General features: G+C 45.4%; 1 protein-coding gene across 2 annotated transcripts in view; it reads left to right on the forward strand.

Annotated features, from left to right (window-relative positions):
- The first annotated feature begins 2,900 nt into the window (after window positions 1-2,900).
- The window catches only part of dscaml1 (DS cell adhesion molecule like 1), a 488,801-nt gene continuing 476,434 nt past the window's right edge, over window positions 2,901-15,267 (forward strand). For both annotated transcript variants that reach the window (XM_033049745.1, XM_033049746.1), the window contains exon 1: window positions 2,901-3,242. In XM_033049745.1, the coding sequence (XP_032905636.1) occupies window positions 3,200-3,242 (43 nt within the window). In that variant the 5' untranslated portion in view covers window positions 2,901-3,199. The remainder of the gene's footprint in view (window positions 3,243-15,267) is intronic.

A 15,267-nucleotide genomic window follows, 5' to 3' on the forward strand; every position in this document is an offset into this window, starting at 1 on the left:
GAATCCAGGCACGGAACTTGCTATCAAAATATGGAGGGGACCGGGGGATTTAAAATCCGGATGACAAAAACTTGGGGGGGGGGGGGGGGGCGTGATTACTACGGGTGTCAGATGTTATGGGGAGAGGGCAGGAGAATGGGGTTAGCAGAGATAGAGATAGATCAGCCATGATTGAATGTTGGAGTAGACTTGATGTGCCGAATGGCCTAATTCTTCTCCTTTCATTTATGTTCTGGGGTGGAAGATTGCAACCTTCACGTGGTCCGCCCTGTTTCGACTAATGCAATCAACTAGACGTGCACAAACAGAAGATCAAATAGAACAAGTTGTCCTACAACTTTAAGCTGTGCATGCCACACGAAAGAAGAAGTAGGATTTATGTTCTTACGATGTAGTGTTCCTTTAAGGATGTGCACTGTGTGTGTGTGTGTGTGTGGGTGTGGGGGTGGGGGTGTGTGTGTGGGGGGGGGGGGTGTAGAAGGCCATTGCTTCGCTTGTTTTAATACTCAGCAGAGTTGGGTACACTAGTTCCTGTGTCTGCCGCTGTCCTGGTCTGGACAATCCTTTTGAGTCAGAGCTTGGAAGGTGCAGACCTTTCTTGTCCTGTCTTGCCCTTTGCAAGTCGGGGCTTGTTTCACTGCCGCCTGTTATCCCTGCACTGATAGTTCGCGCCTCGTATCCTGATCGACCTCGACACTTTCATGCGAAAACGTAAAAATAACTTTTAAAGCGGCAAGTCCATGTTTAACTTGGCCGCGCATTGAGATTTCGGTCTCGTTTAATTAATGAGCATTTTCTCCATCTCCGCTTCATATCGAGTCCTTGCCAATTTATTAACGACAGTCTTCGAAAAGTCCGGTACAGTGAATGCAATGACGTCCGTCGCGAAATTAAAGTTTCAAGATCTTTCTTTACATAATCCATAATTGCAGTTAAATAAAAAGTTCAATGCTTTGGAGGGGAGGGGAGGGGAGGGGGTATTTTTCGCATGTGATTGACAGGCTCCTATTTATTAATTGTTATTAAAACGCTGCAAAAGTCAGTCATTTTAAAAACAGTCATAAGATTAAGAACCAATATTCATCGCATTAATGAAAAATGCAACTGTTGGTGCGAAATAATCTTGTCCCGTTGACCGGCGATGTTCTTCCCAGAAAACATCCCGTGTGTTTACAATCTCTTGGACACCACATCATCTCTCAAATCAATTATGTTGTGAAAATCAGAATTCATATGCAAAGCCTTTTGTGATGTCTACAGGTGGTAGGATTTTAAGACGGATGAGAGAAGGGGGTGGGGTGGGTGGTTAGAGAGAGGGTGGGGGGGATGAGAGGGAGAACGAGAGAAAGAATGAGAGAATACACTGGGCATTTGCTGTTGAAATCACCCCGCTTGCAGCGAACCATGTGGCGGAACAGTGATTGTGGTCGCGGTGCAGAGTTAATCAGTCACAGCTTTCAACGTCAGATCGTGTGATTCAGGAATATTAGCCACGGCTCTTGGCGATCTTGGGCGAGTTGAGGCACATTCCAGGAAGAATATGGTTTTTATTTAAACGGATTCACTGTGTAGGCGTACCGGTTCGCGCTTGCAAACTTGATTCGATTAGATTGTAGGGCAATAGACTGCCTGTATTTTCGTTCACGAGTCTGCAACATTCTCGGCCCAATGCTCGAAATATTCGGAATTCCAGTTTAATGTAATGGTAATTTTCATCCTCTTGCCCCAACTCCCTGTGAAAACAATCACGGATTAAATCGAGTCCAGCATTAATTCCATTGCTTCATACATTCAACCTCTTCCCATTTCTGTCCCTGTGTTTTAATAGCCTATCTTGAAAAGGGGGGTGGTGGAAATATATTGTCTTTTAAAGAGGGGGAGCTGGAGAAATACATGGAGAGGGGTGAAATAGTGTTGGCCAGGCCAGCCTAGCCTTGCACATGGCCACGTTCTGTGCTGCTGTGCACTGAGTCTAATTGCAATACAATGCCAGTTGGCAGCACACAAATTGGATGAGGAATTCCTTCCTGCGCTGTTGAACGGAGCCGGTAGAGGGAGTCTCGCCACACGGGGCCCGCCCGCAGGAACTTTTACACAGGTTACAAACTTTCGCTCTTCATTCTGGGCGCCGGGTCAAGGCAAGACAAGTGCGCTGCGCCTTCTGCCTTCAGAGTAGCGCGGGCGGGGGGAGGGAGCGCCGAAAGTTCTTGTCCTCTCCAAAACTCCTCTTCCCGTTTTTCTCACGCCACTTAGAAATGGACAATCATACTTCAGGAGAATGGCGTTACTCTGGCGGTTCTGTGTGTGTCTGTGTGTGTGTGTGTCTGTCTCTGTCTGTGTGTGTGTGTGTGGGGTGGGGTTACTTTCCCTGCCTTATCCAAGGAGATCATGAAGGGGAATTGTCTTATTAACGCGCAGCACCGAACCTCCTTTGTTGAACCTTTTACCTTGAGTTTGGCGGTGGCGAGAGCCCGGTCGCCGTTCCCCCCTGAACCATTGTAATCTACATGTGTCCACAGCCCCCCTCAACGTTTGATACCTATGATTCTAACCCAGCCGCGGACCACTCTTTTATTGGCAACACTGATCCTGCACGGTTGCTTCTGCCGATGGCATGAATGCAAATAATCTACCTTCCTTCAATGGACCCTATTAATCACCACGACGTGGACGTTTTAAGTATAACATGGTGGGTTTAATTAAATCCCTTTAATTGAAAACTTAAGATACTAATGGGTTTTAGCGCCTGCTTCGGCCGTCTGTGTGGGCTGCATTTGAGTGTATTCATTTATTAATTATCTGTCTCATCGGCGGCTCCATCTCACGGTTTTTCGGGGCGGGCATCTATCTACCTCCCTTTCGATCCGTATCCAGTTCCACTTGTACGCGGGTATCAAGGCAGCGAGAAGGAGCGGGCGATGTGAGCGCTCTGTGGATTTGAGTCGAGTGTTGCGTGCGCTTTATCTCCACATTTCTGTGACTGGGCGGGGCGAGGTGACATTTCCCACCTTTTGCCAGCGATGACATGTCCCGGATAGGCTGGCGTTGGGGAATCGCGGCTACCTACACCTCGCAGTCTCCGATAACCAAAGCGAGGGATCAGAGCTCTCTCTTCCTCTCTCTTCCTCTCTCTGTTCTCTCTCTCAACAGCACTGAGATATAAGACACACACACACAGGGAAATAGGTGCGTTTATGGCATGTGGCTTATCAGTCTAATCCTGCTGTACTCTCTAACTCGAGGTACGTCATATTTCTTTTCAAATGGTTAAATAACTAACAATTGCAATATGATATTTGGTTTTTGTGAGATTATGGACAAAAAGTGAAACGCCCTGTTACATTTTACCCTGTAAACTATTATGCCTGTGAAAGTCTATATAAAATATTCCATATATCAGATATGGTTGATTTTTTTAACGAGTTTCGAAAATGCAGACTGTTGTGTCAACAATTGCAAAGCATCTTTCGCCAGAATATCATAGATTTGTAATCAAACACGCATAGAAACAGTCCCCCATTTCCAATTTGCGATTTAGGAATGATTCAGGAGTGGGATTTGGGGGTAGTGGGGGGGAGAGAGAAGGTACAATGTAACGTAGCCATCGTGTTAAGATTAGAGATTTCGATTATACAAACGCAATGTACCTTGGCATCAGTTAGAGTTGCCGATACAATTAGATTTTCTGATCACTGCAAAAGGGTTTGCGTTGAGTTCTGAACTCGATTTATTAAAACAGTGCATGGTTTTTTTGTGTGTGTGGGAATTGATTCCAATTAGTGTGCTTTTCAAAAAAAAATCTACCTCTCGTGTTATTTCTATTTAATTTTCTATCCGTCCTGCAAACTGCGAAACGGGGACAAGATTTGTGCAGATGTGTGAATGGCCGGTGCCCCGGGATTCCCTCCCCGGGTGTTAAGCGCCTGGTTCGGGGAAATTCAGAGTATGTGCCCGGTAAACTAGCCCCAAGGGTGAAACACGCTCCATCCCTGGATTTGTGTGATTCTTGTCAAATTATACATTTCGTTACACGTCTGTCTCTACTGTGTTTTATCAGATTGGATTTTATTGAAACACGAAGAGTACTTTTTTTAAACACAGAATTGCTGATAGACGGGATATTTCGAGTCTGTTCTTAAAATGCTCGTGTTAACGCACTGTTCCTCGGTCCACACTTCGCGGCGGGAGCCTTGAGCGGTCCCCTGCCTAATATGTGTAATCCCCGCATGTAAATGTCAAGGATTTGTGCAACATGTATGGCAGGCAGCGGAGAGAAACCCACGTTATCAGTCACAGGATAATCAAACACGAACAAGAGTTGGGAGTGTATGTGAAACCGATGTTAAGTTTAAACATTCCCAGCGTCTGAGATGGGATTGATCGGAATCGTATCTTGCAAACATTTTTTTTTGAAATTCGATTTATCCAGATTTTTTATTTTGTTGCGATAATGTGAAATATGTGTAGCTAGATGTGTAGCATCGCGACAGGAAGGTGGTTCCATTGCATTAAGAGACACTCTGTGCGTTCGTGCAATGCAATTGGTTCCTGTTCCTCTGGCGTGGCTCTGGAACGAGACACCGAGCGGTGTTAACATCCCCCTTCTCCTTCCCCATTCCCATCCCCCCCATTCCCCCTTCCTCATTTCCCCATTCCCCCTTCCTCTTTCCCCCATCCCCCTTACCCCCCCCCCCATCCCCATCCTAGCACCTCCCGCAGCCAACCCACTGACAATAACTTGTTCTCTTCCTCGCCCCCACAAACACCTCGCGCGCACACGAGAACAATTGTACAAAAAATAATAAACCTTCAAGAAAAATGTTTGTTTTGTCATCATACAGTGAGATACACACTCGCCCTCACTCTCCCCCTAGTCCCCACTCTCTCGCCCCATGCCACACCACACCACCACCACTCTCTCGTCTCCACTCACACTTACTCAGACCCGCTTGTGTCGACTCGCTCTCACAATTCTTTCTCCCCCCCTCACCCCACTCCCCCCTCCACTCAACCCCCTACCCCCACTCGCCCCCCTCTCATCCCACCCCCCTCCTCTCAACTCCCTACCCCCACTCGCCCCCCACTCACTCCCCTCTCTTTCCCACCTCCGCACACTCTCGTTCTTCGCTGTCGCTCACTCTCACACTCGTTCACTCATAATCATCCCCTCGCACCCGTTCTCACTTCCCCTTTCCCCGCTACTCGCTCTCCCCCTTTTGCTCCCCCCTCCCTCCCTCCCTCTCGCAACCCCCACCGCCTTTCTTTCTCCCGAACCCCACTCTCGCTATCTTTCTCTCGCACTTCCTCCTCTTTCAATCCAAGCCCCTCTCTGCGTATCTCTATCTCACCGCCGTCTTTCTCTCTCGACTCCCTCTCTCCCTCGATGTCTCATTTGCTCGCTCCCTCGCTCCTCACTGCCGCTCCCTCGCCCAGAGACTCACCCTGCACGAATATCGCAGCTCACTACTGTACACATCGCATACACCTGCCCAGCCCGGGTTTTTCCCCGAATGTTTTCCCCCCAACCCCCGTGAGCTGTCTTGGTACTTGTGTGAATGTGTTATCTAAACGCACAGGGCAGCCGGTGTGGCTTCCAGTTGAAATGACCGTAGCAGCAAATTCCCCAGGGGGACGGTCAACTTTTGCTCTGGTGGGAGTTACGGTCAGCTGTGAAACGGAACTAATTCCTCGCTTTGGACGTTTCCCTGCGAGTTTGTTCCTCTGTTTTCAGTTAATTGATCGCCGTCCCTATTGTTTTTACGCCACTCCGTTGTACATTGCGGGCGAGTGTGTCACGTTATTCCTGCATTAAGAACAGAACCCCTTTTAGTAATAATATGGAAGAAAATCCAGTCTAAATTTCAGACAATTCAAAGACCATGTGTTCTGCAGTTCATATTGATTGAGCTGTGGATGCGTTCAATTCTATTAAGTGTCTTAGTTGTCAGCGGTTTATCCTTTTCCCCATTGTGAACGTTCACCTACTGAAATATAATGCCTGTAAATTCTGCTTCCTATTCCAATCCTGGTAAGCTCTCCTAAATCCTTTAAATATAAATCCCTCGCCCCCCCCCCCCCCCAAAAAAAGCAACACAGGATTTAGTCATATCTCCACTATCGAGCAGTGTACAGAATTGTAGGGAATTGGCTGCAATCCCTGTAATGAAGGATGTGTAACCGCTATCTGTGGCGTTATAACAATCTCTTGTTTGTGAAATGCCCATTAAAAGGACTTATCTTGCACTGGAGTGTGAAGGGAAAATGCAAGCTGCAAATGATACAACCATTGGGCCTAGTTATCTTATCTGCAGAAGGTCCATTAGAGAGGACTAGGCCAGTTTGGTCCATGCTAATGTATATTCCCTGTCTCCCTATTTCATCTATTTATTAAAAAAAATTAAATGTCTTGTTGCAAATTTTTTCCTATTCATTGGTCTAAGGACACATGGGATGATGTGTGTGCCTCTGTGGAATCCTTTTCTGATATATGCTGGGGTAGAGGATTCATCTGCTGTCTTTCTTGTCTACATTAATGTTAGAAATGTGGGCACAGACTGATGTCCTGTAAACAGTTGTGCCTTGCAATGTCCACAAGGGAGCTGGAAATCCCAGCAGAATCCGTGCATCGACTAAAATCACCTTACTATGACGTGCACGAGACTCATGGAAAAATAGTATGGATCATTTGGATAGCATGGGTGGCTCGGTTGTAATCATGTAATATTTTTCCGCTGACTGGTTAGAACACCACAAAAGTGTTTCACTATACCTCGGTACACGTGACAATAAACTAAACTGAAGCTGTTTGAAGTCTATGACTCTACACACAAGTATGTATTGTGTAGATGAGACTGGTGCAGAGAAACCTACTGCATTCACTAGCAGGAACACTCCAGATGGAGTAATGCAATAGAGGAAGACTGGATGTTTTTGAAGCAGAGATTGACGGATTCCCGATTGGTAAGGTGTTAGAGGTTGTGGGGAGAGGGCGGGAGAGTGGGGATGAGAGTACGTGAGGGGGGGGGGGGGAAGGATTGAGTGGCAGAGGAGACTCGATGGGCCGAGTGGTCTAGTGCTGCTCCTATGACATGAACTTTTGAAGAACAAACTTCAGTGTGAAAATTACAAGCGAGGTCAATATTGTGCTAATTTTGCTGGTGACCTCAGTTGTACTGTGACATTTGTACTGTGGTCTAAAGGGGAAGTGCAGTTTGTTTGTGAAATATGATTCTACTCGACAGGTGTTTGCACTGAAGATTGGGAGCAATAAAAGCTAGGATTGTCTGTTAGTGAAAGAAAACTATGGGGATGGCTGGTAATGTCAGTGTACGTATATTGGCATTTGGTGTTGTCTTCTATGGCGCTACTTCTAAGGGCTGTAATGCCACTGCATAGATGCGTAGACTGTTTAGAGGGCAGTTAGCAATGAAGCACATTGGTGCCATGTACTTTATACATTCATATTGAAAGAGTGCGCAGATTTCGTGAGCTGATGCAGTTTGTGTGTCGGTGGCTCTGGCTTCAATCACACACCCACTTGACATCGGACGGTCATCATTGTTGCCGGGTCATATCCTGGAGCTCCTTACCCATCACCATTGTATCAGCACCTTCATTACAAAGACTGTGATGGTTCAAGATGGTGGCTCACTGCCTTGTACTCAAGGGTACATGGGGATGGGCAATAACTTCTGGCTTTGCCAGTCACACCCACATTTCACAAAATGTTCCCATGGTGCTGGAAGGTGGAGAGTTCCATTAGTTTGATTGGGTGACCATGATACAATGGCCCGAAGAAGGGTTCCATCCTGAAACATCACCCGTTCTTTTTCTCCAGAGATGCTGCCCGACCCGCTGAGTTACTCCAGCACTTTGTGTCTATCTTCGGTACAAACCGGCATCTGCAGTTCCTTCCTACATATGATGTTATGGCACCGTGTATCATTCAGTTGGTGTGAATCTCATTGCGACCCAATGCTCAACCTAGAAACGAGGAACTACAGATGCTGGATTACCAAGGATTGGCACACAATGACGGTGTAACTCAATGGGTCAGACGGCATCCCTGGAGAACATGGATAGGTGTTGTTCCCAGTCGGGATGTCACCTATCCATGATCTCCAGGGACATGTTGAGTTACTCCAGCAATTTGTACCTTTCCAATGCTCAACTTAATCATGTTTTATGTTTGGCGTTGTTAGTATTCTCACCTGTCGAGGTGGAAAATTGGTGAGGTAGATTCAAGCCCTGTTTAGAGAACTGAGCACAAAACAAACACAGACTGCTGTCTATGTGGGTTTATTGAATTGTAGAATGGGTTGCCTTTTGTATGAGATGAGGTCCAGCCATAGCAATCTGGAGACTAAAGATGATATTGCTATACAGGAAAAGACTCTATGTTGACAAAATAGGACATAATAGGACAGTAAGCCGGAGGATGAGGAAACTTTATGGATTCAGTAAACGTGGACCAGGAAATTGATGAAAGGGAAAGTAGAATATGGAAGTGATCTAAGAAGAAACATAAACAGAGATTGTTAAAACCGTCCATGAATACCGTGAATAGTAAAAGGCAAAGAATAAATAAAATTCAGCACGAGCCCTTTATTAATTGAGATGGGAGAAATTATATTGGGGTTAAAGGAAATTGCAGAAAAAATGTATGTGTATTGTGTCTTCGTGAAAGGATAACAAAATAATTGGAGATGATGGAGGCTACAGGTCTAGAGAGAAGGAGAAGCCCAACAAGTAGTTATGTTTTTATTGTTAAAAGAAATCACCACTGGAGAAAATTATGGTCTAGAAAGTTGAGAAATCTCCAGAACACATTCTGTATCCCATTGTTTTGAAAGAAGTCGCTGTGGAGACAGTGAATGTACTGGTTGTTTTCTTATACTCTCCTGGGTTTAGAAGACTCTGATTGAAACATTCAAAATTCTTGCAGGGTAGATGCAAGGCTAATGTTTCTCATGAAGTTAGAAGTAGGGTCCCAACCCAAAATGCTGTCTGTCCATTTCCCCCACAGATGCTGCCTGGCCCACTGCGTTAATCCAGCACTTAGTGTTTGGCTCAAGATTTCTGCATCTGCATTTCATTGTATCTCTCGTGTTTCTCCTGGCTGGGGTGACTAGAACAAGTAGTCATAATCTCAAGGCAAAGGTCAGCCAAACGGGAAGAGAAGAATAATTTTCTTTGCCTAGAAGCTCATGAATCTTTGGGAATTTCTCTGCAAGAGTGCTGTGGAGGCCTGGTCACTGAGTATATTTAATAAGAGATTGATAGATGGCAAAGCAAATCATCGGAAGTAGGGTTAATGCAGGAAAGTGAGGCTGAGGTTAATTCGTAAAATGAGGGAGCTATCATGGGAAGCGATTGAAAATGTTTGGCTATAGTCATTGGTGTTTAGAAGAATAACGTGTGGTCTCATTGCATCTTATAAGACCCCGAGGTTACTCTACAAAGTAAATGTTGAGAAGGTTATTCCTATGGATAGGGTCATTCCTCAGGATAAGGGGTCAACAATTTATCCTTAATATTTTGTTTAGTTTAGAGATGGAAAGAGGCCCTTTGGCTGACCATCGAGCACCCGCTCACACTAGTTCTATGTTATCCCACTTTTGCATCTACTTTCTACACACTAGGGGCAATTTATAGAGCCCGCCTTGACTACAACCCCGCACGTCTTTGGGACGCAGGAGGAAACCGGAGCACCTGGAGGAAAACCACACAGGCACAGGGAGAATGTGCAAACTCCATATCCAAGCACCACCCGAGGACAGAATTAAACCCGGGTCTCTGGCACTGTGAGACATGGCCCTACCAGCTGTGCCTCTCTGCCATCTTATATGACCATAAGGCATAGAAGAAAATGTAGGCCATTCAACCCATCGAGTCTACTCTGGCATTCAATTATGGCTGATCTATTTTTTCCTCCCAACCTCGCTCTCCTGCCTTTTGCCTGTAACCTTTCACACTCTTACTAATCAATAATCTATCAATTCCTGCTTTAAAAATAGCCAATGACTTGTCCTCGAGTTGAAGTTGCACTCCTACTTCTATTCTCAAAAGACTTGGGTACCTGGAGGATGGGTCACAAATTATATATAAAATTGACTTTATGTGGGGTTGGGCAGCAAGCTGGAAGTGAGTTGAGATGAGCCACGTTCCTAATGAATGGCAGAGTAATTATGAGGAACCTATTTCTCTTTGTTATGTTCTGATGTTTTGATTTCAGAGGTTATCAAATTGAATTCACAAATTGCCACGGTGGAATGTTGACCTCATTTCTGCTGAGTTAATAATCTGGTTCTGGTAGCACAGTCGCCATGCACCTGCGCCACTTTATGCTGGTGCTTCTTATTTGTCATGTTGTCCAATTTGAATGTTGCCAGCTCCGTTTATTGCTGTTGTCTCGGACACAGCAGGGTGCTACTCTGTTTAGTGTGTCTGCAACGACCAAGGAGAATTTATGCAGTCTAATCCTCGTCCCAGCTCTTGCTAACCTTCCATGTCTTTCTAATGAAGTAGACGGTTGCCATTCAGCCCATCAGCAGCATGCTGGCTCTTGGAACAATACCATTCTCCCCATAATTTTCCCTTTAACATGTTCTTACCACTATGCCATCAACTCTTTACCCCCTGCACCCCACCCCTCTGCATTCTACCATGCAACACACCGGGTGGCACAGTGGCACAGCGGTAGAGTTGCTGCCCAACAGCGCCAGAGAACCAAGTGCCATATTCAACACGCGTGCTCTCTGTACAATTTGCATGTTCCCCCTGCGACCACTTGGGATGCCTCTGGGTGCCCCAGTTTTCACCCACCTTCCAAAGATGTGCAGGTTTGTAAGTTAATGGGCTTCAATAAATTGTTCCCAGTTCATAGGATAGTGCTAGTGCATGGGTGATCGCTGGTTGGCGTGGACTTGGTGGGCTGAAGGGCATGTTTCCATGCTATATCTCTAATGGGCCTGTCCCACTTACGCGACTTTTTCGGCGACTTCCCGCACCCGTCATAGGTCGTTGCAGGTCTGCGAAAATGTTCAAGATGTTGAAAATTCAGCAACGACCAGAAAGACGCTACAGCTCTTTGGGCGACTGAGGAGACTACTCACGACCATACAGGCGAGACCACGGTGACATGTCGTGGGGTGAAGCCTGTATGGTCGTGAGTAGTCACCCAAAGAGTTGCACCTTGTTCTGGTCACCGCTGGATTTTCAACATATTGAAAAATTTCGGCGACCTGTAACAACCAATGACGGGTGCCGGCAGTCGCCGAAAAAGTTGCGTAAGTGGGACAGGCCCATAAAACTAAAACTAAAACTATATGAGTCTTGACGTAGTCCACAGCTTTGTAGATTGCAGCATTTTAAATGTTCAGACAACCCAGCGGCATGAATGTTGACTTATCTAATTTCAAGTAACTCCTTCATTCCCCACCCCCCGCCCACCCTAATTGTTCCACTGTTTGCATCCTTGTCTCCCTCTCACTATTACACCTTCCCCAGCCAACAATGCGCCATTATAGGCTCCGCACATCCTGAGGCCATCTGTTGCCAGCCCTGATGTGTTCTGGCCTTTCCTTGCCTCTCCCCCCGCCCTCCCCACACATCTACTCTCAATCTGAAGAAGGGTTCCAACCTGAAAGGTCACTTTTTTTTTTTTTTGCTCCAGAGATGCTGCCTGACCCGCTGAGTTACTCCAGCATTTTGTGTCTATCGTCACTATTGGGTACAAAACTGGTTTCTGCCTGTATCACCCCTTCAGACAGTAAATTCTAATAACTCTCCACCTCTGGGGTAAAATACTGCTCATCTCTCCTTTAATCTAAATTCTAATTACCTTAAAGCTGTAGTTATTGATAACACTACAGCAAGCCAGAGCGGTAACATTCGGTTAATTTCCCCCGTTAATCATGATCTGTGACCAGGCTGATGTAAACGACCAAAATTGATTTTATGCACAATGTAGAACTAACTATTCTTCACTCAATGCATTCTTCTGGAGAAATTGCTGTAGATTTATTGGAGGAAGGTTATGTTTCCCCTTCTCTTTTAAACACACTCTGTTTTCTGTGTGGGTGGATTTGGTTTGCCATACAATAAATATTTACGGTGTAATAATGTGTCCCACCTGCTTCCAATGCATTGAGCTGCCTGCAAATACTCCACTCTAAATGGACACCCCTGGTTATTGGCCCCTCTGCCAAGGAAAATCTGCCCTTTAAATCTACTCATTCAAGGACCTTTCTAATTTTGCACAACACAATTAAGCCTCCGTGGTCTGAAGAAGGGTTCCGACCCGAGGCGTCGCCCATCGCAGGGGGAACGTGCAAACTCCGCACAGACAGCACCCGAGGTTAGGAGCGAGCCCAGGTCTCTGGGGCTCTGAGGCAGTGGCTCTACCAGCTGTGTCATTCTCTTCACACGTGTTGTCTTAATGAAGTGGGGGAATGTAAGCTGTTAGTAGCACAATGCAACCGTTTGCTTTGCAAGTTTACTTAATACAGTTGGCAAGCAGCGTGGCAAATTTGGATCCTTTCCCATGGAAATTGGCCAAATTTGTTCATTTAACTGGATACAGAGAGCTACATGCTTGGCGGTTAACATATAGTTAAATATTATTTCCATTAGTTTTCAAACGGATTTCATGTAAACCAGGGTGAGAAAGGTCAGTGATTTGACTGGTGAAGAGGCAAGGCCAACAATGGACAAAACACACTCATTGCAAAGGTGAAGTGTACAATATAGGACTGTCATTCATGTCTTTACAACTACTGCCATCCTCTGGTCCCTCTGAGTCAGCTTGGTATTGGGGTAGTTTTGTGTCTCAGCCACTTGAAGAGACATTACCTGCCCATGAATGCTTACGGATGGCAACTCTCTTTGTCATGAGCTTTTAGATACTGGCCATGCACTAAACAAAACGATCAGATGAAATTGCCAGAATGTCCTTGTCTTTACTTCTCACTTAATAAACTGTGATTGTTGATTAGAGTTGGTGGTTATAAATAGTTTGTGCAGTTTTTGTTGATGTGGTTCAATGTACAAGAGCATTGTCAACCTTAGCTCAATTTACCTGAGCATCTGCCACATCTTTTAACGCCACTAACCTGGCAGTCTTGAATTTGGACAAGACATAGCAAAAATAGTGGGTCAGCGGTAGAGCTGCTGTCTCACCTGGGTTTGATCTGACCATGGGTGCCCTCCTGTAATATTGCAACTTCAAAAGCTGCACATTCACAAGCTGTATGGAGTTTTCACATTCTCCATGTGACCACATGGGTTTTCTTAGAATGCTCCAGTTTCTTCCCACGTCCCAAAGACATGCAGGTTTGTAAGTTAATTGGCTTCTATAAATTGTGCCCAGTGTGTAGGATGTGAAAGGGGGATAACATAGGACTAGTATGAACAGGTGATCATTGGTCGGTGTGGGCTGAAGGGCCTGTTTCCATGTTGTATCTCTAAACTAAACTAAGAAACTGTCAAGATTATTATACACCTCTTGTGACAAAGAGACATTGGAGGTACAATGCACCTGTCTGAGACTTAACAGCAGAATAGGACTCACAGTGCAGCACGGTGGCACAGCGGTAGAGTTGCTGCCTTAATGGTGCCTACAGCGCCAGAGACCTGGGTTTGATCCTGACTCCGGGTGCTGTCTGTACGGAGTTTGTACGTTCACCCTGTGACCTGCGTGGGTTTTCTCCGACATCTCCGGTTTCCTTCCACACTCCAAAGACGTGCAGGTTTGTAGGCTGATTGGCTTGGTATAAATGTTAAAAATTGTCCGAGAGTAGGATAGTGTTAGTGTGCGGGGATCGCTGGTCGGCGCAGACTCGGTGGGCCGAAGGGCCTGTTTCTGGGCTGCATCTCTAAACTAAACTAAAATGACTAAAATAGAAAATAAAGGAGACCAGGAGATATTTAAGGCCAATATGTTCCTGTGCAAATTTGCAATGTGAATTCGGGGAGACACAAACAGCGCTGGGGTAATTTGATAACACTTGATAATGCATTAGTTCAGATAAACTATCTACCAATGCCTTCAAGAATATATTGGTCAGTTTATATTAGAACTTCAATTTGTATAAGAATGACTGATGCCCATAAGTCCCCGATGAACAGCTTATCAATACTGCTACATTATTGATGCTGTTTCATGAAATAATGTTTATTCAGTAATCAAATAAACTGCTTTGGGAAAGCTTGTCAGCGATAGTCAACATTGACCAAATTCTAGTTGATCGCTTCGACAGCACAATATATATGCTCCTGTTCATGGGAAATTATTGATAGAAAGCCTTCATCTAGATTGCCTTTTGTGATCTGTAGCGAAGCAGTTTGACTTCAGAAGACGGAGCTACCCTTTGTTATCTGGCATGTCCTTTGATGTTCTCCATATCCCTGAGGAACAGTCCTTGTGTAATTGGTCTGTTCATCGAAAGGTTGCATGCAGAAGAAAGATCTGTACCCAGGCTTTCTGAAGAACAGTGCTCACGAGGAATTATTCACAAATACCACATCTGGCTTCGGATGGTACAGATGTTGCCCAGATTCACTGGTGTATTTCAGGATCTGAGTCCTTTGTGTTGTGCAGTATTTGAAGTTGCAATGAGCGTTTGTTGATGAACAGTGATTATTAAAACCCCTGGCCATAATCTAGGGTTGAAATCTTTCAAGTGCCCAGCAGTCTTTTCCAGGGCTATGGTTAGTTTTGTTTAGTTTAGTTTAGAGATACAGTGTAGAAACAGGCACTTCAGCCCACTGAGTCGCTGCCGACCATCGATCTCCACACACTAACACTAACTTACACACCTAGGGACAATTTATAATTTTACTGAAGCCAATTAACCTACAAATCTGTAAGTCTCTGGAGTGTGGGAGGAAACCGGAGCACCCATAGAAAACCCACGCAGTCTCACAGGGAGAACATACAAACTCCGTATAGACAACAGCCATGGTCAGGATCGAACCTGGGTCTCTGGCACTGTAAGGCAGCAACTATACCACTGCTCCTGGATTCAATGTTGTATTTCTAGATCTGAGTCCTTTGTTTTGTGTCATATTTGGAGTTGCAATGAGTGTTTGTTGATAATAGACAATAGGTGCAGGAGTAGGCCACTATGTTCTTCGAGCCAGCACCGCCATTCAATGTGATCATGGCTGATCATCCTCAATCAGTACCCTTTTCCTGCCTTCTCCCCATATCCCCTGACTCCGCTATCTTTAAGAGCCCTATCTAGCTCTCTCTTGAAAGTATCCAGA

The sequence above is a fragment of the Amblyraja radiata genome, chromosome 33 (genome assembly GCF_010909765.2).
Source record: "Amblyraja radiata isolate CabotCenter1 chromosome 33, sAmbRad1.1.pri, whole genome shotgun sequence".
In the NCBI taxonomy this organism is placed as follows: Eukaryota; Metazoa; Chordata; class Chondrichthyes; order Rajiformes; family Rajidae; genus Amblyraja; species Amblyraja radiata.